Source organism: Choristoneura fumiferana, chromosome 3, assembly GCF_025370935.1.
Source record: "Choristoneura fumiferana chromosome 3, NRCan_CFum_1, whole genome shotgun sequence".
Classification (NCBI taxonomy): Eukaryota; Metazoa; Arthropoda; class Insecta; order Lepidoptera; family Tortricidae; genus Choristoneura; species Choristoneura fumiferana.
Window position 1 is genome coordinate 22,556,440 of NC_133474.1, and position 24,032 is coordinate 22,580,471.

Sequence of the window (24,032 nt, forward strand, 5' to 3'; positions counted from 1 at the left end):
TTAGTCGAGCGAGCGCGCGAGACCAATCATTCATCTAAGGATTAATTATTAACCTTTAAATACACTTAAGAATGTATAACTAGCGATATAATTCGGCCTTTGCCAAGCTTATAGTTCAATATTTACGAGACCGAAAACTCAATCTTACAATTGGAAAACTATTTTATTAGAATGGTTTTATTTACCTTTTCCACTTCTTGTCATGCATCCCGGCACGCAGCAAACGAGAATACATATTTTAACAAATACGTTAGTAGTGAAATAATTAAATCAAATTCTCTCGTCTCGACAAAAATCGAAGGAGCCGAAGGCTCAAGTCGGCTCACCTCAACGAATTAATGGAGGAAGCACTAAAAACACTTTAATTATTAACATTTCACTCAAATAAAGGCACGAAAGGTTGGAAAAACTGTAACAACAAGTTTTCTTTAAAACTGCGACCGACATTTTTGTATTTTTTACCGAAGGGAAAAGCAATGGCGGAATCGACAGATACGGTAAAGTAGGTACGATTAGGTAAGCAATGTTACTAGTAAAATGTTCTCTGTTCTTTACAAATTGCTTGAGAAAGTTTAATGAGTCTTTGAATAAAATGTTTAATTAAAGAATGAATGTTTAATATGATATAAAACATATTGATGTACTTTCACTTATATTTGGTTATGGCAAGAAGCAGAATTTATAGTAAGTTATTTTAACAAGGAGCGCTAGATTTCGCTAGCTTCTATGCAAATTGAGGAACCTGCATACTATTGAGAAGAGACCATAGCGTGGCAGTAGCCAATAGTAAGAGAAAAGTCGGAAGACCGTTGCTTAGATTCAAGGACTGTGCTAACCGATATTGGTTATTTTATAATTGACCACTATGATTGGGAAAAACTAGCGGAAAAACGCGCTGATTGGTGCAAACGTGTAGGTATTCAAAGCGCTAGTATAGCGAAGAAGCCTGGCTCAAGACAGCTGACAAGAGACAGAAACGACATCATGGCGGTTCTGCACCATCTCCGCAATCTTCTCTTATCAGGCCTATGGAAAAAAAACATGCCGCTCTCGCATCGGTGTAGTCAGCCACGAAAGACGTTGCACACAGGCAACACGCTCTCTGAAAAAGACGCATAAGCCATTAGCCTAAATGATGGGGTAGGTAGTTGGGTTTAAGATTGACGCCATAACAACACAAAGTAAGTACCATAAAAATAAGTATAACTCATTTCCTATGTCAAGTCACGCTCGTCGTCGAATATTACGGCACAAAAAGTTACGGCGTAGTTCGCGGTTGCCTATTTTACCAAATTCGGGGCAGCCGTGGGCGCCGCCCACAGCTGGGTCAAAGGGAAAGGGCCATGTTACTTATGAAGCATACGACCTTACACTAAACACATGACTGTTATGTTTTGGTGAATGGAACAATTGTAATGCTTATATCTAACTAAAGCTGCGAGAAGAAACGTGCGTTGTGGTATTGTCTATTTTTAACCCCCGAATCAAAAAGAGGTTTGTTATAAGTTTGACCGCTATGTGTGTCTGTCTGTGGTACTGTAACTCTTAAACGGGTGGACCGATTTGAATGCGGTTCTTTTAATTTGAAATCAGCTTTTCTAGCGATGGTTTTAGAAATGTTTCATCAAAATCGGTTCCTTTAGCCATTTTTGTGATATTGAACTTTGAAGTGACAAAGTCGGGGGTTTTCCAACTCTTTGTTCGTTAGGTTATATCTTTTCATTGTAATGCCTACCTACTAACTCTTGTTTCTGATGTCCTATCAATGGCTCAAAGGTTAGCTAGGTATCACACAGAGACAGAGACACAGGTACAGAGAGACGTGCAAAGGCAAAGTTATCCCTAAAAGTTGAATTTTACAGTGCATTGATGTTTTTTTTTTATTCGACTGGATGGCAAACGAGCAAGTGGGTCTCCTGATGGTAAGAGATCACCACTGCCCATAGACACTCGCAACACCAGGGGGATTGCAGATGCGTTGCCAACCTAGAGGCCTAAGATGGGATACCTCAAGTGCCAGTAATTTCACCGGCTGTCTTACTATCCACGCCGAAACACAACAGTACTGTAATGCTGTATTTTATAATTGGTAAATAAATAAAATGAACTCCTTATCCATTTCTGCCGACAACTCTACGGCTGTTACTTTAAACTTGTGTGTCCCAGTTCATTATTGACTTTATCTTTTTGTTAGTTTATCATTCGCTCACCGTGGGCGGTAAAAAGATCGACATTGATCCAAGGGCCAGCCCTATCATGGCCGTAGTGTCTGCGACCATATGGCCTAATATGGCCTTACGAAATCCGCCTACGGCCAATGCGGAGTGGGCGGGCGGCGCCACTCTATGAGATTTGATTTCCGATTGAATATTAATTTATTTTATTGTGACATTTTCCGATATGACAAAACAAAGAAGTTCAAGTTATACGAAATATCTTTACCAATACTACAAATGTGACAGTTTATGAGTATCTGTGTGCGTTTGTGTGAGTGTGTGTGTTTTTTACGTCTTCACGCTAAAATAGCTCTGGACAGACTTGGATGAAATTTACCACGGGTTGTGTATAAAAACCCAAATTTTTAAATGCGATTTAAGCTTGAAATGATATTAGACAGACGGACAGACAATTACTCTTAGGTACATTTATTATAACTCAAACTCAAACTCACAAACTCACAACATTTATTAACAAGATAATCACACTACATCACAACAAAAACACAGTAAAAACATAAATAGGAGAAGAGAGGAAAATAAGAGATATTGTGCTGTAGTGTGATGCCAAAAGGACTCAGCTCAGCATGTGCCGTAGCCCTGTAACCAGAGCTGCAGCGCTGGTTTTCAGCTGAACCCCGGTGAGTGTGCACCCACGTAACTGAACGCACGATTATGTTAGCAAGACCTTGCAACTTGCAATAAATCAAGAATACCTACCTACTTAGGCGAATTATATCGCAAATACTACCTAATAACTGTTCATTTTTGTTGTAAATAACTGTTTTCATTAACTTAAGTACCTAACCTAACATTGTACTTAAAAATTAAACTCTATCAAGAACCCGACCTGTTTGTTGCTTACTCCAACCACAAGATAAAACAAAGAGCTCAAACGGCAGCACTTTGTACACAAAATTCTATGAAGAACTACAACTACAAAGTGGATTGAAATAGGCACAAGTTTGTTTTCACAGGAGAAGTGTAATTCCCACCACAGATCTATTATACATGAGATGCGAGACCACCCAAACTGGGCCAATGACTGTTGCTATTAATCATTGAGGATGGCTGGGAGAAGTTTATAAAGGATCCTGACCACCGACAATACCAGGGTCCTACACTACTAAGACAGTGCAATCTTTCCCGCTGGCATAAATTCAATTGGTAATCGGCGCTTCAATTTTACATGTCACTTTTTTATAAGTAGGTATAACAGCAATTTCTGAATGACCATCAATCCAAGAAGAGCGGCGTAAAAATTTGGTTTGTAAATTCTTCACTTCCTATTATGTACAATTTAATAAATGAATCATATATAGTAGCAATTTACCTACTCTACTTTTGGAGATGAAGGGGCTGTTTCACCGTCCATTGATTAGTGTTAACTGGCGGTTAGGTGTGATGCTGTCTCTATTTGTTTTGTTCGAATAGACGGAGACGGCATCACATTTAACCGTTGGTTAAAATAAATAAATAAATATCACGGGACAATTCACACCAATTTACCTAGTCCCAAAGTAAGCTTAGCAAAGCTTGTGTTATGGGTACTAAGCAACGATAAATGTAAATATATAGATAGATACATACTTAAATACATAGTAAACACCCAAGACCCGAGAACAAACATTCGTATTTTTCATACAATAATCTGCCCCGACACGGGAATCGAACCCGGGACCTCAAGCTTCGTAGTCAGGTTCTCTAACCACTAGGCCATCTGGTCGTCGAACAGGATGGTGGTCAGGTCTGGTGATTAACACTAATCAATGGATGGTGAAACAGCCCGAAATGTAAATAAAAAAAATCTTCTGTACAGTTGAAGTGAATGTTATTGACTTTGCTTAATATTATGATTATGACTCAAATAATAAATCAAGATTTTTTATCCTTCCCTCCTTCTACAACAGTATTTTTACAGTGGATAGACAAAAGTCTAACAATAATTTACATTTTGGTCCTAGTCCCAAATTCAAATTTCCGTCCGTGGAGAGATAAAAATTAAATTAATAATTCTGTAAATAGAGGTTTTCTCGAGATTTAGGTGCTGTTTCACCATCCATTGATTAATGTTAACTGACGGTTAAATGTGCTGCCGTCTCCGTCTATTCGAACAAAACAAACAGAGACGGCATCACACTAATCAATGGATGGTGAAACAGCCCCTTAGTTTTATAATTGATATGATTGAAATTGGGTAACGCGCCCTAGTAATAAATAATAAATCTATTGTTACTACAATTTCTGTGGTAAAATATATCCGACAAAATGAGGTCTAGGTCATTCGATTTTTTTTTAATCTGCTAAGCTTAATTGGCTGCCGCGTGTTGTAGTTTCTTGCGGCGCATTCAGTTTAAAAAATGACGTGTAAAAGTGCCCATTGCGGCCTATTTACTGAATAAATGATTTGAATTTGATTTTTTGTGGTCTTCTCACATTAAGAATGATCAGTATTACCGTTTATAGGATAACAGGCATATCACTTGTACGATGTTAAAAGAACACTTTAGCGGCATCATGATTTTATATCTTTTCATTTTTCACCTCCGCCTCGTTTAGATCCGCATCCGTCTCCGTCTCCGCTAAGTCGGCCTCCGATACACCTCTAATGCAAACTTATTTAAAGCACAGTACAGCAATATGCACATCCGCTGTTTACCCTTTCAGTGCTACCCTTCAGCGAACTTGACATTGTCGATGTCTATTCCGGCGCCGGACGTCGCGCCGGAAATGGGGGTAACAATGTTTCTCGGAATCCGGCGATTTGTACCTCGTTTAGGTAATTTGTAGTTGCTATTTTGGGAACTTGAATGAGTAGGTAAGCGCTGTGTAGATTGTTTAAGTGAACCATTTGATCATATTTAAACGACTTAGAAAAAGGTTCTCTGTTTGACCCGTATGTATTTAGGTAGGCACAGTCACTTGCAGTAACCTTCAACTCTCTATTCGCATTCATCGGTTGCCCGCAGCGCTCACGATGTCGTCAGGCCAGCTAGTGGAAAAATATACTTCATCTCAATAGGTAACATGGCTGTGGTTTGGTTTCGTGGTTAATATACTTGTAGGGATTCGCCACTACAACAAGAGAAGATCCGATATCATAGGAACAAACTTTTTTCCTATCGTCCCACTATTTTTTTTTAAACTAGCCGCACTACACGCGCCAACAAATTCCGTGTTCAAGTTCACTACTTTTTATGTGACAACGTTTTTTCATACTAACCCAAATTATGGACTATCCTCGGTGGTAGAGATTCGGTCAATTAAATAATTTTCGCGCGTTTTGAAAGGTTTATGAAACTCTAGTTGTATTTTTTTTGCAAAATTTATATTTTTTTCTTTAAGTGGTATCTGTCTGTATGTGTCTACCTAATAACAACTAAAAAGTAAAATTGTTCTTTAAGAATCTTGGGATAAGATATTCCTCGGATCCAAATAATGTGTACAGTAAGTACTTCTCCTGTTCCTGTGTCTCAGACTTTAATAGACTTCGGTATAATAGAGCACATGCTCCGGATCCGGTAGGATCCCAGCATCTGCCTGCGTTTCCCACACCCGCTATTTTTTCACATTTCGAATCTCGAAGATTTTTTTAATTTATTGCTTCGGAACCGACTCGGAAGAGTTTTTTTAAGACGGGAGACAATGAGTTTTTGTGCAGCACAGATTAAATATCAGTACGTTTTTAATGTTAACGTTTTTGATTAAAATACATAATCCTATTGCAATTTTTTTACGTCTGTCTGTAGGTACGTTAATAATTTGGCTGCATGTCAAAAAATATCGAAATGTGCTTTGTGGTCAAAATTCAATGCTTATAAAATGATAGACATTCATAATAATATAAATCGTGTTGACACTGCGACTTCTAATCAAAGCTCTGCAATCAGCAAACCGCAAAACAAAACTGTATCATTAGAATTTTGTATCTAGCCTTGTACCTATTACCGCAATTTGGCGTGACTGGGAACGGCGCTAGCGCCGTATGGGCCGACAGGTGTTAAATCTCTACCTCTAGTTCCCACAGCACAATGGCGTTTTTGCTGGAATCTGAACAAGTGGCATCACGGCTCTCATAGGCATGTCGAAAAAAATAATGAGACTAGACTAGGGATGCGCCGTGGCCGCGTGCTTTTTATCGGTAAGTAACGGTTACTATTACATACAACTTTTTAATTGTTTTTTTTTACTTAGGTAAGTTGTAAATGGGTCACAGTTAATTCGAAATTAAATTATTATTGCAAACAATTTGGAAGATCTCGCAAATTAGATATAAATGTCGCACGATACGAGAGTTGCGCTGCGTCTAGTTTAACTCTGAATTAAAAGAAAACTACGGTTGCGTTTTGGTTAGCGATATGGCGCGTCCACACCGGGCCAACGAAGCCCAAGGAATGGGTTCGTTGCACTGAGCAAGTAATCACTGTTCGTTGGTCCTGTGTGGAAGGCTTAGCGAACGCCAACGATCGTCCGACGGCGATCCGAAGGGTGGCGGTAACATTGGCGCGTACAAACCGGCCCAACCCAACGAACGAAACCCATTCGTTAGCCTTCGTTGGCCCGGTGTGGACGCGCCATTAGAAATGTTTTCGTTTACCGCCATGTTTTACCCACGACGGAACACGGAGACACCCTAAGCACAGGGTGAGAGGTTGTTTCTTTGTTTGTGTGCAAACGATGTTCCCATTTATCTCCCGAACGGCTGGACCGATTTAGATGCGGTTTTCTGTAATGCATTTGTAATTTATCGACAATGGTTCTTAGATAGGTTTTATGGCGTTTATCCGCTAGGGGGCGCTACAGTGCTCATTAATGGTTAGTTTGTATTGTTGCAAAAGTTAGTTTATTTTGTTTATAATAATGTGTGAAGATAAAGCAGTGTATTTGACTGTATACATAAATATAATGACGCATCCCCAGTCAGCTCGTTTCATAAACCTACACTCTTATTTTAATGCCTCTCCACCAGTCACAATATAGTAGGTATTGCATAATCTACTAAGTATTATTTTATTATATGGAAAAATTCAAATTTAGTATTATTTACCCATCGAGTCGATACCTAGTGAATTTCGATATCGAATCGGAACCTCACAACGCGCGTAACTCGCTTCCGTACTCCATGCATTATGACAGCCGGTACCGCGCTACCGTACCACAGTACCACTATTACAACGCGGTACCACGGTGATGTTACCGGAGCATAATGAGCTGGAACTAGGAACTGTTCTTTGCATTCATAAACATCAGTAGACTTTTACCCGCGGCTTCGTTTGCGTAAAGCATTACAGACTACCTAATTCGAACCTAATCCAAACTAACACTAAGACTAAACTCAGTTTAATTTAAGGTTTGAATTAACGGTGAAATTGTAACACACGTTTCTCGGTATTTCGAACACAAGTGGACTAAAAATACCTACCTACATAATGTGTTAGTAGCGGTATTTATTATGTTTTTATTATAGAAGTTAATACAATTTTAAACACCTAGTTTCGTTGTTTCATTTAAAAACGTGTGAAAATTATATCGTTAAGTTCCAAATATTAAAATAAATGGAGTATACATAATAGTTACTCCTGGCATAATTAAGTAAGTTTCATCTCAGTTTTTAGGTATTAGACTAAGGCGCAAACAATGACAACGCAGTTCGAAAAAAAAACAAAGAGCATTATTTCAGTGAACTCAGTGAACGCATCCAAATAGCAATTAAAAGGGAGAAAAATATAACATGCGAGCTGTTGAATTGAAATTCTGGGCTTTTACTAATTTCCCATAGGGATTAAAAAAAATGTAGTTTTAATGAGGGCTATCGCGTATGAATTCGCCAATAGAGGCGCTAGTGTAGCGTGAGGTCTCCGAAATGTCAAATCTCATAGTTTTTGGGTGAGCTATGCAGGTTTATTTATAATTAGAATAATTTTGTGAATATTTTGCAATATCTGAAATTAATTATGGCAAATATGCGTTCCGGGCAATGCATGTCTGTGTTTTGAGACAGTTTTGTCTTTCGGAAATCTTTGTCCTCCCTTTTTTCCGAACAAAACGGGGACTATGCAACACTGTGGCATGCTCGATATTTTTATGGTACGGTTTTAAGGTGTATTCAATATGATTTTAATCTAAACTTTGTTTTTACGCCCGTAATAAAAAGACTTTGAAAGCCATACTTAAAAACCTCACGCAACAGTGCGCCATCTAGTGAGACAGAAACGATAGCCTCATATCTTTCACATAAACACTCGATTGAAATTTTGTTTTTTTTTCGGATTTGAACCCACGATACTCTGCTTAAGAGGCCATAGGTCAAACCACTAAGCGACCATGGCATAAAGTTGTAATGTAAAGATGTAATGGCTGTCTTTCCCTTTCCTGTGTTAGTCAATGATCCGTTCACCATGATAGTGACGTATCCCCATAAAGTTGAGATCTTTTACGAAGATACAGAACTTTTCCGCGAATGCAGGCTAGTTAAGTGGCATGATGTAACAATAAGCAGGTTGGTGAAATGGTAAAGATAAAACCGGCCAAGAGCGCGTCGGACACGCCCAAAATAGGGTTCCGTAGTCATTACGAAAAAATTAAGTAATATTTTTCTAAGGACTTCGTATTTTATACGGAATCTTCCATAGTTTAGGTATATTTTATACCTTAGGCTGCTATTTACTCATAAACTACTAATAATTCTCAAGCAAACTTAACCGTTATAGTTTTCCTTGGAAGTTTGATATACTAACTACCATCCTGAATTTTTTCAAATTTTTCCACCCATCGGTTTAGATTTTAGAGGGGGGAGGCTCGATTTTAATGAAAATTTGCACTTTAAAGTTTAATATTTCGCAAAAAAATCACTGAATCGAAAATTCGTCTTAGCAAACCCCTAATGGTAACCTATCCAACGATACCCCACACTATAGGGTTGGATGAGAAAAAAAAACCCCACTACGTCTATATATTTTTTATTGTACCATTTTGTCGGAATAGTTTATATATTATATCCGTGCAAAATAACAGCTTTCTAGCATTGATAGTCCCTAAGCAAAGCTGCGGACGGACGGACAGATAGACAGACAGATAGACATGGCGAAACTACAAGGGTTCCGTTTTTGGAATTTTGGCTCCGGAACCCTAAAAAGCCATTTTGTGCGCCCGTCAGTAGCGCACTAAGTTCAATGTTTTCTTCATACGCGATTAGGCAATTCACTTTAGGCAAGGATAAAAATCCTAAATAGTTAATTAACTATTTTAATCTTGAGTTAACTAATTGTTTTCTTTTTTCTTTATACAGAACCAACATTGTACCTAAGTACCTTAATCTTAAATAATTTATTGAATCAGGCGTTACTTTGCGGAGATCCATATCAATGAACCTTAATCTTAGCCTGCTTTGGTTTTTACTGTGAAATTGATTGAAATAAATGGGATTCCCTTTGTTTTTAGGGTTCCGTAGCCAAAATGGCAAAACGGAACCCTTATAGCAGGGATGGCGAACCAATGGCACGTGTGCCATTAATGGCACGTGACACAATATTTTGGGCACGTCACTGATCACAAAATTTATTATGCACTAGGTCCTATAAATGTGTCTGATGCATAATTTTCTAGTGACTAGGAAATTATGCACCAGACACATTTAATTGTTTGAAGAAGCTGGCTCATGCTATTTTAACTATTTTTATTTTGCACTAATTAATTTTTTTTATGATCTCATTAAACATTTCTTAAGAAAAAGGGCACGTTGCGTAAAGGTTCGCCATCCCTGCTTTATAGTTTCGCCATGTTTGTCTGTCTGTCCGTCCGTGGCTTTGCTCAGGGACTATCAATGCTAGAAAGCTGTAATTTTGCACGAGTATATATGTAAACTATGCCGACAAAATGGTAGAATAAAAAAATCAAAAACAATTTTTTTAGAGTACCTCCCATAGAGGTGAAGTGAGGGTGATTTTTTTTTCTCACCCAACCTTGTAGTGTGGGTTATCGTTGGGTAGGTCTTTTAAAACCATTAGGTAGGGGGTTGCTAAAATGAATTTTCGATTCAATGATTTGTTTGCAAAATATTCAACTTTAAAGTGCAAATTGTCATTACAATCGAGCGTCCCCCCGCTTCTAAAAGCTGAAACCGGTGGGAGGAAATTTTTTTAAATATTCAGGATGGTAATAAGTATATCAAACTTACAAGGAAAACTATAACGGTTAAGTTTTCTTGAGAATTCTTAGTAGTTTAAGAGTAAAAAGCAGCCTAAGGTATAAAATATACCGAAACTTGGAATATTCCATACAAAATACGAATCATTACAAAAAAAATACTTAATTTTTTCGTAATGGCTACGGAACCCTATTTCGGGCGAGTCCGACACGCTCTTGGCCGGTTTTTAAACCTACGGTTGAACGGACACGGCGAAACCTATAAGTAACGTTCGTTTTAGTAGCACAAATCAGCAGTGGCACACATTAGAGACTCCTTTCTCGAAGATGGCAAATATTCAGGAAACCGCCGAGGGAAGTTCATTCCCGTACATATTAATTATATGTAACCAATACATTTTATGTTAATGAAAAGTTCGGGGTACCTACAAAGAGACGGTTTAACTAAAACTTCTTTTTCAGCAACGATGTCACCTTCCGTGTACTCATTGTAATGCGATCGCCGCATTGTCCTCCATTGAATACGGCTGCCAGGCTCATCCGCGGGGTGAAGACTCGACTCCCACGGTCATTAGCCAGTCTAAATGGATTCAAAGTAATGGCATCCGTGTGGAGTTTATCGGTTCATTAAGGACTTGGATTTCTATTTTTTTCGTAGTATTTTCAGCAGGCAGCGGACTGGCGGGTCGGCTGTAGCTGTACCTACCTTGTACCTCAATGCGCTCACAAAACAACCAAAAAAAAAATACAAATACCTACACACGCTTTATATACTTTTTACTCCCGTTATAAAAAGAAAATTCTAAAAATTCAGATTGTTCCTGTAATTTGCCTCACGATACTAACGCCATCTAGCGATATTTGGCCTGTGTGAAAACCCTCATTTGCTTTCGCGGATGCGCAACCGCAACGTAGAACAACAACCAATGAGATGGACAGAATAACCACAGTGTCGCAGTGGACGCAGGCCGCTTCCAACCAAAGCAACTGGAGGTCTATGGGGGAGGCCTATGTCCAACAGTGGACTTCCTACGGCTGAGATGATGATGATGATGATTTGCTGGCACGTGTATTTATAATCAAGGTTGCCCAACCGCTCAGGCCCACCATGGGCCACGGAATGGTCCGCCAACGCACGGACTTTTCCGAATACAAGCGCATACTGTGTCAAACATGGTAATTTTGTTATCGTAATATTATCTACTTACCATAAGGCACAATGACAAGGAATTTAAATTAAAGCCAGTTATAAAGTGTGTGCACAACGTTGTACATAGGCTAGTTTTTACCCGATATTCACACGGGATTGGAAAGAAATCACAAAATTTCAATCATTACTTAGGATTAGCGACACGAAATTTAGCGCAGGCGTTTTTGTGTGGAAACTTAGAGCTGGTTCCCACTTGTCGGATGTCGGGCCCGGATTTTAACCGGTTGTTCCAGTGGCAGAACATTTTATATGAAGCTATTCACACTTGTCCGACACCGATATTCATAGAAATGAGCGACATCCGACACGAAGCGGATCTGACACCCGACAAGTGGGAACCGGTGGGAACAAGGCAAAATATTAGAGCCCGTCTAGAAAATCGTGTCGGGCAAGCGTGAATAGCTTCATATAAAATGTTCTGCCACTGGAACATCCGATTAAAATCCGGGACCGACATCCGGCAAGCGGGAACCAGCTCTTAAGTGAAATGTCCTTTTGGCATCACACTACAGCACGACGTCTCTAATTTTTCTCTCTTCTCCTATTTATGTTTTTACTGTGTTTTTGTTGTCAATAAATGTTGTGAGTTTGAGTTTGAAATAGTGAACGCATTTTTTAAATGCCTACAATTATAAACAAAGACATAGATCCTATACACGTCCAGCTGACTATTGCAATTATACTTCTGTTAGGCGTTTAAAGTTTCTGTTAGGTGTTTTTAACACTGTAATATCGTTTTTTAATCTAATTATTCTAGGGACATTGGCATTGATAATTTAAAAATATTTTTGAAAAGGCATTGTATTTATTCATCTTAATTGACTACATTACAACAAAACTGCATAAATTATAGCAACATTATACGTTAATCGTACTGTAACAGAATTAACATTTGGGAAGTTTTCTGAGTAAAAAAATAATATTTAGTCCGTTAACTAAATCATCAGAAGATATTGGACACATTTCTTCTTTGGTCAAGGATCGAGAGGTTTCAGACTAGCGTTTTATCAGCACGTATACCTACGGTGGTTTTTGGCATGCGCGCTTCTATGCGCGCAGGATTAAACCAAACATAGCGTAAGTACAGTGTACACGGGCTTCCAGAAAAGAGCTTATGCATACAAATTTAACCCTAGTCTGAAACCGCCCTGACGCAAACGTCACGATAGGTACTAGCGCCATGTAGCCTGCAGGGCTACTACGAAACTCGAAGTTCGTGTCGTGCGGTCCCTCTGACACTTATACTATTTAATACGAGCGCGAGAGGAACGGTACGATACGAACTTCGAGTTTCGAGTTTCTTAGTAGCCCTGCTGTCATAAAAACCATCATTTGTTTTTATCACACTTCGGAATCGCTGTTTGCAGAGAGAACTGAAAACTTTCTATTTTAATCACAGAGCTATTATGAGGAATAGAAATGTCATCCTTTGTATTTATTTCCATGCTGGTAACGCGCACGTATTATGGCGCTGTTATTTCTATCCCTCCTATTAATTCTAGTTATAACAGCTTATTTATTTAATGACCTACAAACAATTATTTTGCGAAGTACCGCCTGATTCAATAAATTACTTATTAACTAAACTATCTGTCAAGTTAGGTTCCCTATGCATGTCATAGAGAACGGCACAGAGCCTGTAGAGTGGCAGCCCGACCACGGTGAAGTAGTCTCCCTCGACGCGCTCCACGAATGTGCCGCCGCAGCCCTGGATGCCGTAGCCGCCAGCTTTGTCCCTGCCCACATACAATTAAAAGATGAACATTCTGAGAGAAGGCCAGCAGTGGAATGTATTCTTTTGTATCCCTGTATCTAATCTTGATTGTGTGTGTTTACAGTACCACATAAATGTTTTTATCTATCTATCTCATTGTTGCTTATAGGAAGCAAAATATTTTTTTAGCATTTATTACTTCTTTTTGTCTTACATTTTAACCAGGACAAAGTATATCAAATGTGACTATGTCAGCCTAATGGGAAGCCACAGAAAACTACATTATACTCTTCACCGCCCCAGTCATATAGTTGTGACAGCCAATGGAATGCCTCACATGCCACAGTCATCTATACATGACCAACATTCAAATCAAAATTAATTGTTCTGCAATTTAATTAAAACTCAAGTTGATTTGTTGCTGGTTTTTCTATGGTGCACAGAGCTTGTCACTTCGTTTTTTTTGTGGAGTTGAAGAGGTTAAACGCTGCCTTGCCCAGAGATAAGAGTCTTTGTGTAATATTTATCACAATTATACATCTATTTTAAAAATGGTATCGGTACATAAAATAAAAAGGTTTGTGGAAGAACTTACATAGGTTCTCCAGTAGCAATGTATCCTTTTATTTGTTCCTCATTCATCTTGCCAAATATGACATTGGTGTGCTCAGTAAATTTGACAACTTTGTCAAGCGCCTTCACCACCACTCCAGTGTACACGGTGTGACTTTGTCCTGATAACCTAGTACAAAATAAGCAAAAGTAAAATGCAAGTTTTTTATTATTCTGCTCAAAATAAGGATTTATGAATTGCAATAGTTCCAGACTTCATCATGAGTACATGAGTACTATTTATTGCTAAAATTGCTTCAAAGTTTAGACTACATTGCATTACATTGTGTTGCATGTGATTGAGCCCTGAAATACATTAAGTATAGTTAGTTTAGGTTAGATTGAGTATAGCAAAATTTTAAAACATTATATTATGAAATTGTCATATTCAGTATTACCATACAAAATTAATAGAGGAATCACAATATGACTCATAAAAAGTACCTGCTGTATTGTGACACAAACACCTTCTCAGGTAGAAATTTGCATAACAATAATATTGATTTTAGGAAGACAAACCTAACAACCTTGATAACATTTGAAATGCATCTGCCTCGGACGTTGGTTTCCCGAACAGCTCGCCGTCCAGGGTCACCATGGTGTCGGCTCCTATGACAATGTCTGGCGCCTGACCTTGTTTTATTAGCCGGCTTTCCACTTCCAAAACCTTCTGTAGAGCTGTCTCTTCTACAAACGCCGCGAAGCTATTAAAACTTTTCGGATCAAGATCCTCTTCAAATAAAGATGGACATAGGCCTACTTTTAACCCCTAAAAACGTGAATATTTATCGTTACCGCTTAATTCAGTAAGAGTTCATGACAATTTGAAAAAAGGTTATTTTTTACTAACTATGTTTTCTATCAGCTCTTTTCTTCTGGGCGAGCCGGAAGCTAGAATTATGTTTTTCCGTTTCAAAACATGCATCACGGGTTGCAGCATTTTAATAACCTATCGAAACACTTTATACAACAGAAATCACTTAAAAGTAACAAGAAGTGAGACTTGAATAGACAAAAAAAAACTACGATCTAAAAAATATTTTGAATATGGAGATACTTGATATCAATTCCTAAAATTATTTTCAAAATTTGGGCAACTCGCACCACCAGCCCCATACCCCGTATGTTTATGACATTGACATGATAGAAACGTTTTTACGAATAAAACTATAAAACGGCTGCCAGATTGTAATTTTAAAAAATATTTACTAATAGAATAGTAACCGAGTTGTCCGAGTTAGCGTAGCGCAAGGTATCCATTTAGAAAACGCCTTTGATCGAAACTGTTTCAGTCACGGATGTAAACGCGGTCGGTTGAAGTCGGTCTTAAAAAACCGGTAAGTTGAATATCGGTTAAAGTCGGTTTTTAACGAAATGTAATTAGCGTCAACGAGACGAATCGGTGCCGTTCGTTGTGCTTTTCATTTTTGTAGAACGTCGTTTAGCATTTTTAAACAGAAGATACAACCTATAAAAAGTGATGGAAAAACAATCCTAATAAAATGAAGTCCATAGTGGCTTACGTGCGCAACCTTTTAGGTTGGTGTGATGAAGACGATCCGGCCATTAGGACTAGCTTCAAACGAGACAGGTACCCATGACTGACACTTGTTTACAACGTTTCATTTCAGTTATGGCGGCAAAGACCGTGAAAATTTGTACATATTAGCTACATTTACTGTGGAAAACATGTACAGAATATCTCTAAAAGCCGCCTCGAACTTTTGGGAGTAAGTTTTCAAGTTACGAATGTGGCCAGCATTCTGGAAGCAGTGTTAACGTTGTAATCTTTTCCAGGACGGATGACGATGTTTTTCCTGATGAAGCACCGGCCCTCAAGCGAATCAAACAGTTGAAGAGAACAAGTTTCCCTGATATTATGTCATCTAATGGTACAGTAAAATTTTAATAAACAAAGCTTTTTACTTAGTGGATGTTGATGTAACCTGTCTCAATAATTTCAGATATTTGGGAGAGAAAGGAGAGTAAGAACGTCAGATATGTGCCAATTCAAGTTGAAGGTGGCCACCCCAGCACCTCGACACCCATTGAGGTGACTCGGTCTGGGAACCGAGTGAGGAGTGTACCTATTAGATTAGTAGATGTCTCAGAAAATGGTCCTTCGACACCTTCAAGAAAGCCTAAACCCCGGATGCATACCCCTGTGCGACCAGTGTTACATGCAGTGGTGGATGATGATGATGAAGACGAGGTATGATGGACATATTTTTAAAGCTCACCCAGCTATTGCCCAGCATTGGGATTTTGGTAGCCATTGTCAAAATATGGCATTTTACAGAAAATTTCAAAGAAATACAAGTTCATGATTGTCTCGAAAACTATATTTGGATTAAATCATTAAGATATCCATGCTTAAGATATCTGCATTAATGATTTAATAATACTCTTGTGTTCTGGTGCTCTAAATTCGCATCACACATGTTAGTTTGCTATTATAGTATGTATATTGTTTCTGATAAAAAAGTAATTAGATACCTATGAAGGAATTTTATTTTTCTAGTTAAATATCTAATTTACGTAAAAAAAGAAAAGATACTGAAGAATAATTTATCAAATTTCATAGAATTTTATATCATTTCAGGTCACATGGGTTGAAAGTAAACCAGGAGGAAAATCAAGCAAACCCTCTGAATTGTATTTAGATCTGAATGATGATGACGAAGACCAAGAAGACCAAGAGAATGATGTGATATTTGTAAAGAAAGTTTCTGCTCCGGCCCATGCCAAACCCTACAAATTGGTTGTCACCAGAGACGATAGCCAAAATACAACTGAAGACGATGTTCCATATTACCGAATAAGTAGAAAACTCAATGACACAAGCTCCTTGTCACCTAGGAGCTACACAAAGTTCAAAGCCCCAGCTGGTATCATGAAAACATATAAAAAAGCAGCAGTGCCAAAATGGATGCAGCTACAAAAAACTGGAAATCCTTTCCCCAGAAGTAGACTGCTAAATACCAATGGTTCAAATATTAGGTCCACACTATCAGAAGTATTCAATCTAGATGAAAAAAGAAATTACCAGGAATTAATCAGAAGAGTAGCTGGTACTACCAAACAAATTTCATTTGGGAAACCCACAGATATAATCAACATTGCTGATGACTCTGCTTCATTCCGCAACACACAAAGAGCACAGAGAAAATCATTAAATGAAATAAGATTAGTGGAGAAAGGAATTTTAGCGGAAAGGGAAGGAGAAGCATCAAAGGAATATGATCCTATCACTGTTGCATCAATCAATTCTTCAGATTCTGAACTAGAGATAGTACCTTCAGAGTCATCAACAACATCCTCTGCTAAAATAAATCCAATAAACACATTGAAAGATTCATACAGGGATAAAGAGGTAACTTCGACAGATTGGCTCGCAAAAATAGATTCTAAGTATAAAAAGAAAAGGCAAGCAAACCAGGAGAAACTCAAGGATGCGCGGCGGGAGTCTGACATCATATCTAAAGTGAATTATGAGCAGAAGCTAGCGCATCTGGAGCATAAGCTGAAGCATGAGCTCAGTATACCAGAGAGTCTCATCGAGGAGGCGCAGCCCACGGTTGAGCTGCCAGCTCTGACGCCAGACCAAGAGAAGCTGGTCAACAGGGCACTGGGTCCCGGTCCACCAGGACAGATGCTTGTGGAGAAGTTCAATTTAAGAATACACAGGTGAGTGATAAGAAATGTAAGGATTGGATTCAATTGCATAAACAACAATGAAAATGGCAGTTAGGTTGATTTCTGTTTGGAAGCTATGATGCCATAGAAAGACAGGTTTGTGTGTTAAACTTATAACACTCCTCTTTTTTGATTTTTTTTTGTGCTGAAGGTCCACAAAAATCCACTAACAATTTTTATTTTATTTATTTATTTAACAGCAAAAAAAAATTATTATTACACACCCAAATCATTAAAAAACTCGATGCAAAATAAATATAATCAAAAATAAAACAATAAACAAAGTCAAGAATTTTTAAATGAAGTAATAGCATAGGTTTTGTAGTGTTTTTTTACAAGCTTTTATTTAGTTTTACCTGTCCCATTGTCTGTCTGTATGTAATCAAATCTTGCAAGTAAAATTGGATCAACTTCCTGTAGTTGGATCGACTTTAAATTTGGTATACTTATGTAAATTGCATGACAATACAATAATCTGGTAGTGACATCCTGGTAGTCTGGCCAGGATCATCTCCACAGGACATAACACTTCAATGGTTAATGGCATCCACATGAAATTTGGTATGAAAATGTAGTTTGGGTGACAGTACAAGTACAGTCAACAAAAGGTAAAGTCAGCAAAAAAGCTTGTATTAAAAATGAAATTTTTACCAAAAACTTTTTTTCATTAGAGTTGCATTTTGAAATTATTGTCGAAGTGAAAGACACTCAACGTGGCTAACCGCGTGGTTTTAGCCCGCCGTCTCTTTCACAAGCGATACTTTGAAGAGAGATGGCACGCTAAAACCGCGCAGTCAACCGCAAAGTGTGTGCCGTGGCACACTGGTCATTTCATTGGTTGGTGTGCCTCGGAAAAATAAGGTTATCTCATAAAGCTAAATAGATGGACGGAAGAAAAATACTACACAGATATAAATCACGATTTTTCATGTATGGTGTACCTCCAAAAATTTCAAATGTTTCCTACATGAATTTCCTAAAAACCTCGAACACAAAACACAACGATACAAACCATACAAACTACACATTGCGAAACAAAGTTGACGCATTTTTGCTTCGGGCGTTATATTTTAGTACAAGCTGTAACAGGTTCAATGTTGATCAATTTGTATTATCCTTTTCCAGACGTGACCTGCAGACTTTATCTGGTCTAAACTGGCTCAACGATGAGGTCATCAATTTCTACATGAACCTGTTGATGCAGCGCTCTGAGGAAAGGAAGGACCTCCCAAAGGTCTATGCAACAAATACATTCTTCTACCCCAAGCTCATGCAGAGCGGACAGGCTGGCTTGAAACGGTGGACGAGGAAGGTGAGAATGCTTTTCTATGTGTAAACTTACTCAAGAAAGTACTCGATAATCATTTTGTATATGTTACGGTGGAGTTGGTGCCAAGACAATTTTTGTTGACAGTACAGTAACACTAACATTCACCACAGCTTGCAATTCACTGACTGATTAAAAACAGTTTTCAAACAGCTATTTGTGGTTTGTGTAACATAAATCCCTTGGTAATATGTAGAACAGTCTTAATACATAATAAAAGGTAGTAAACTCAATTCAATAAATGAAGATAGTCGATGATGTAATACGCATCGCTGCATTTAGCATGTGTCGTATAATTCAAGGTTGATTGGGTTCGTTAAAATGCGGCCTCGTTAATCTTCACACTGTGACATAAAAGTTCTATGATCAAACTGTTTCCCGCGATATTTTCGGCGTTAACATTTCCTTATAGCCATCACATGAGAACTTATTATGTTTTGGTTTCCATTAATAAAGAAGGATATATTTTTGCGAATTTACAATTATAATTATTATATTCACATTTATTATGAAAATTTGCAATCATTTTCTTCTTGCATTACAAATACATAACATAATTTGACACAATTTATGAATGGAGACTATGTACTGAACCAGTGAATTACATATTGGACCTCAACCACACTTAGGGCTATTCATAAAGTATGTCACACCAATTTTAAACATTTTTAGCCCTAATTGACACACATATTGCTATGAAAATCATTCCCACAACATTCCCGGAGTGTTACAACTTAGGGATCCTTAAAAAACGAGCCTACCAATTCCTAAAAGGGTCCGCAACCCACCTGTGATTCCTCTCGTGTTGTGGGTGTCCATGGGCGACGGTGATCGCTCTCCATCAGGTGACCCGTATGCTAGTTTTCCCCCTTTTATATATAAAAAAAAAACTCTGTTCTCGTGTCACAAACCGCTTGACCCCTCCCGCCTCCTAAAGGTCTGACGTAATTTATAGATGACTCCTTTCCATCAAATGACAGGCCAATGAGGGCTATCGTTTTTGTCTCACTAGATGGCGCACTGTTGCGTGAGGTTTTTAAGTATGGCTTTCAAATTCTGTTATTACGGGCGTGAAAACATAGTTTAGATTAAAATCATATTTAATACACCTTAAAACCGTACCATAAAAATATCGAGCATGCCACAGTGTTGCATAGTCCCCGTTTTGTTCGGAAAAAAGGGAGGACAAAGGTTTCCGAAAGACAAAACTGTCTCAAAACACAGACATTCATTGCCCCGGAACGTATATTTGCCATAATTAATTTCAGATATTGCAAAATATTCACAAAATTATTCTAATTATAAATAAACCCGCTTGGCTCACCCAAAAACTATGAGATTTGACATTTCGGAGACCTCACGCTACACTAGCGCCTCTAGTGGCGAATTCATACGCGATAGCCCTCATTGCTGGTCAACTTACTGTAAAAAAAAACTCCACATCATAGGTGGACATATTCGCGCACGACCTGATGGTAGTCCCCGTGCACTTGGGCGTCCACTGGTGCCTCAGCCTGGTGGACTTCCGCAGCAAAGCGGTGCAGTACCTGGACAGCATGGGGGGGAGGAACTCGCAGTGTCTGGAGGCGCTCATGCAGTACCTAAGGGACGAGCATAAGGACAAAAAGGGACAGCCCTTCGATGATAAGGGGTGGAAGATGGAGTGCTTGAGCAAGGTATGTTGTGCGAAGTCAAACACACCTTACTATAAATTTTATCGGAATTTTATCACAAGCTTTTCTCTTTTCTTTAGCTTGCCCTGTTTATTTATTTATTTGTTTGTTGAATTCTTTGGATCAAATCTTGGCGGCTAAATTTGACCCACTTCCAGCGGTCCGATTGACTTTAAATTTGGCATACTTATGTAAGTTTAGTGACAATAAAATAATCTGGTATTGACATCTTGGTAGTCCTGCCAGGATCGTCTCCGCAGAAGAGAACTCCTCAATGGTTAATAGTACCGACTTGAAATTTGGTACGGATATGCAGTTTAGATGACAATGCAAGTACAGTCAACAAAAAGTACAGTCAGTAAAAAAAGCATGTATCAAAAAAAATAACTATTGGTGTTGTTTTTACCTCTGCAGGATTCATTTAAAAGAGAATCATATTTTTGGCAGAGTCAACTTATTCCTATAACAGTTTTCAGTCAAGAAACGTAAGAGCTTTTGACAATTATATAGTCACCGATAGTTATTTATAATACATATAATAACTTAATAAAATGTATAGCAATCAACATTACAAACAAGGATATGTATATATATTATAACAAATAAATGATATTATAGAAATCGACTGTAGATGAATCATTATAACAATTGAATAAAAAAAAACTGATATTATGCCTTGATTTGGACGTATCAGGGGCAGGTCTTTGCTCAGCCGTGGGACAGAATATAATGATAATAATAAATGCCTTGATTTATAGCAAATTTAAACCAGTACAAATCCGCAGAATCCAATATTGTAATAATATCTAACGCACTTGAACGATGATCGACGACGAAGTACGGTTAGTTCCCTAACTTATGTACTTATCCACATTTTCATACTAGTTGCACAGAAAAGTGGATACATATGTTAGGGTACCATTACTTCCTAACTGATAGATTTTTCATAGGCTGTTGAGGACCTTAGCACCCCATGGCCAAACCCCCTAAGATGCATGTTCGAGAATTATCATTATCAGTTGAGCGGTGTTGGTTCTTCATCGTCGATTTCTAACAAACAGTATACGATGAAGATAGAAAAAGATGCCCGCATGTTAGACAAGGCTTCTGGACACCATGACAGCTCCATCGATGTTAACCCTTACCCCGTTGTTGCAGGACATTCCTCAGCAGATGAACGGCAGCGACTGCGGCATGTTCGCGTGCACATTCGCAGAGTTCTCGTGCCGCAACGCGCCCTATACGTTCACGCAATCCCACATGCCCTACCTGCGCCGGAAGGCCGCGTTAGAGATACTTACTGGCAAACTGCTGCTATAGGCCGCGTAAGAGGGACTGCGGCCTTTACGCGGGCTTTGTATCACAAAAAACTGACCTATAACTAAGTCTTCATGTTTTGGTTTACATCTAACCGTTGAAACTTTGAACTACCCTAATGGAGATACAATCGTTTCGTCCTGTAATACTTTAAACGGTGTGGTTACTACTTGAATACACTTGTTATTTTATAAGAAATACCAACTACCCGCTAGAAATGTCTTAATGCGACTCAAGTTTGAAACCATGTTACTATTATTAGCCAAGTCAAGTAAGACACTAATCGATGTCCACTATGTGAATGAATATTCAAGCATTTTGACCAGTCGGTTAAACGTCATTACCATCCCAGGTTTATTAGCGTAACGGAAAGACAAGCAGGGCCGGATTTAGAGGTCTGGAGGCCAAATAAAATGAGGGCCTGATTTAAGTCAAAGTAAAAATATCTTTATTCAATTTAGGCTATAACAAGCACTTATGAATGTCAAAAAAAAATCTACCACTGGTTCGGAAAACCTCTGTTGTGAAGAATCCGGCAAGAAACTCAACGAGGTATATTTTTTAAACAGATTTACAACAGAGTAAACAAATAGAGATAAATAGTTGTTTACTAGTGTTTACTAGTCGGAATTTGAAAAAAAAAAAAAACAATTTTGAGGGCCCGTAAATCCGGTCCTGGAGACAAGTCTCAAGAATTTTGATAACGCTAGATTTAGCATCGGTATTCTTTAAGTTTTCATAAAAATGCAACGCTGACCATCATTCCTTTTAAATAATACTTGCCGAAACGGTAATGACGAAAAAAACCCTGCAACGTAGCTGAATATTTACCCAGTGTACGGCATATCCATACATCTATGTGATAACTGATAATTCCCGAAAGTCATTGCCCTGCCTATTAGTAGACTACATGAATGTGTGTGTGAATGAATTGATTATTTATTTAAATGACAAGACTTACTTCTAAGTTAGTGGACAAATGGTTATTCTAATCTTAATTGTATAAGGTTTATTTTCGTGATTATTTTGTTTTGTAAGCTCGTGTAAACATCAGATTGTAAACTTTAGAGGTAAATAGGGATGATGACACCACACATCAACTGGGCCCTGTTTCTCGAAGCATATTAGTCTAATAATATTAGTGTTTTGTCTCATAAATTGTATGAAAAAATGAGACTAATATGCTTCGAGAAACTGGGCCCTGGTGTACTTCTTGCAAGCTGTAAAAATTCGATTGGTATTTTTTCCATAGATTTTGTAATTAAGATAACGACGTCATTAATTTCGCTCGTGCTTAAAATACCACATATGTCATAATAAATACTACATTATTTACATTCCCATTATACCTACCAGATGTCCAGAAGAAGACATTCTACAAAAAAAAAACACTTCCTCGAGTAACCTTCCATTTTGTAATGTGGTGCAACGAGAATCTGGCAAGCTAAAAATGTGGATAGTGTATTTGGAAAATATGGTATTTTAGCCATGAGCGATTAATTCAACTCAATTTACTAGGTATTTATTTGCTTTAAAGCAACTAGAACTATCATTTTGCATTTAATTGAAAATTAATTTGAATTTTAAGAGACTAAAGTAGTTTTTTTTACTAGAATCGCATCATGGAGTTCTTTGTTTTATGTGTATGATGTCATCTACCCAATTGTATGTAAAGGTTGATTGATGATACATGTTTAATGTAGCACACAGTCATACTGATCGGTGGGCAGAGGCCGTAACTCGGATGTTTAATAAATAATTTTGTAATAAAACTTATAAGTCAAATCTTATATGCACTGGTCGAATTTTATTGATATCATGTGTTACAAAAATACCCAATAATCTTCAAAGTATAAAGGTCAGCACCAATATTTTACTTCTACTGTAATTAGGAGACGTAAAGTAAAATAAAAAATAAAAGACCGGCAACGGACCTGATAATGACTCTACTCTAGTTGGTACTCATGGGTGGTGGTAATAATTTCCCATCAGTTGACCCGCTTGCTCGTTTTCCTCCCTCATAATAATCAATAATAATAGAAGAGATCGAAAAAGTCCAGAAAAGAAATGTTGGAGGCGGGACTCGAACCCGTCGAACCGAAGGAATCGAACTTCAATTGGT

The 24,032-nt window shown here is 38.0% G+C and overlaps 2 protein-coding genes across 3 annotated transcripts; one reads left to right on the top strand and one right to left on the bottom strand.

Annotated features, from left to right (window-relative positions):
* Positions 1-12,362: 12,362 nt before the first annotated feature.
* On the bottom strand, positions 12,363-15,093 carry LOC141426935 (dTTP/UTP pyrophosphatase). Its single transcript, XM_074086214.1, has 4 exons — positions 14,748-15,093; positions 14,425-14,666; positions 13,881-14,027; positions 12,363-13,307 (listed from the first exon to the last, which is right to left on the bottom strand). The coding sequence occupies exons 1-4, from the start codon at positions 14,835-14,837 to the stop codon at positions 13,142-13,144; spliced, it is 645 nt and encodes a 214-aa protein (XP_073942315.1). The 5' UTR covers positions 14,838-15,093; the 3' UTR covers positions 12,363-13,141.
* A 165-nt stretch (positions 15,094-15,258) lies between these two features.
* LOC141426932 (uncharacterized) lies at positions 15,259-23,700 on the top strand. 2 transcript variants are annotated; one of them, XM_074086209.1, is made up of 7 exons: positions 15,259-15,488; positions 15,695-15,789; positions 15,862-16,109; positions 16,500-17,584; positions 18,719-18,905; positions 20,369-20,596; positions 21,752-23,700. In XM_074086209.1, the coding sequence occupies exons 1-7, from the start codon at positions 15,400-15,402 to the stop codon at positions 21,911-21,913; spliced, it is 2,094 nt and encodes a 697-aa protein (XP_073942310.1). In that variant the 5' UTR covers positions 15,259-15,399; the 3' UTR covers positions 21,914-23,700. The 2 variants fall into 2 exon arrangements, with proteins under 2 accessions (XP_073942310.1, XP_073942311.1); XM_074086210.1 differs by lacking the exon at positions 15,259-15,488 and adding an exon at positions 15,519-15,627.
* The last annotated feature ends 332 nt before the right edge of the window (positions 23,701-24,032 follow it).

Excerpts from the sequence above, each read along its gene's own strand:
- LOC141426932 (XM_074086209.1), top strand. The coding sequence starts at position 15,400 with ATGAAGTCCATAGTGGCTTACGTGCGCAACCTTTTAGGTTGGTGTGAT. Across the intron at positions 15,489-15,694 it reads ACTAGCTTCAAACGAGACAG|GACGGATGACGATGTTTTTC; the intron begins GTACCCATGACT and ends AATCTTTTCCAG. Across the intron at positions 20,597-21,751 it reads AGATGGAGTGCTTGAGCAAG|GACATTCCTCAGCAGATGAA; the intron begins GTATGTTGTGCG and ends CCGTTGTTGCAG.
- LOC141426935 (XM_074086214.1), bottom strand. The coding sequence starts at position 14,837 with ATGCTGCAACCCGTGATGCATGTTTTGAAACGGAAAAACATAATTCTA. Across the intron at positions 14,667-14,747 it reads AAGAGCTGATAGAAAACATA|GGGTTAAAAGTAGGCCTATG; the intron begins GTTAGTAAAAAA and ends TCACGTTTTTAG. Across the intron at positions 14,028-14,424 it reads GCATTTCAAATGTTATCAAG|GTTATCAGGACAAAGTCACA; the intron begins GTTGTTAGGTTT and ends ATTTTGTACTAG.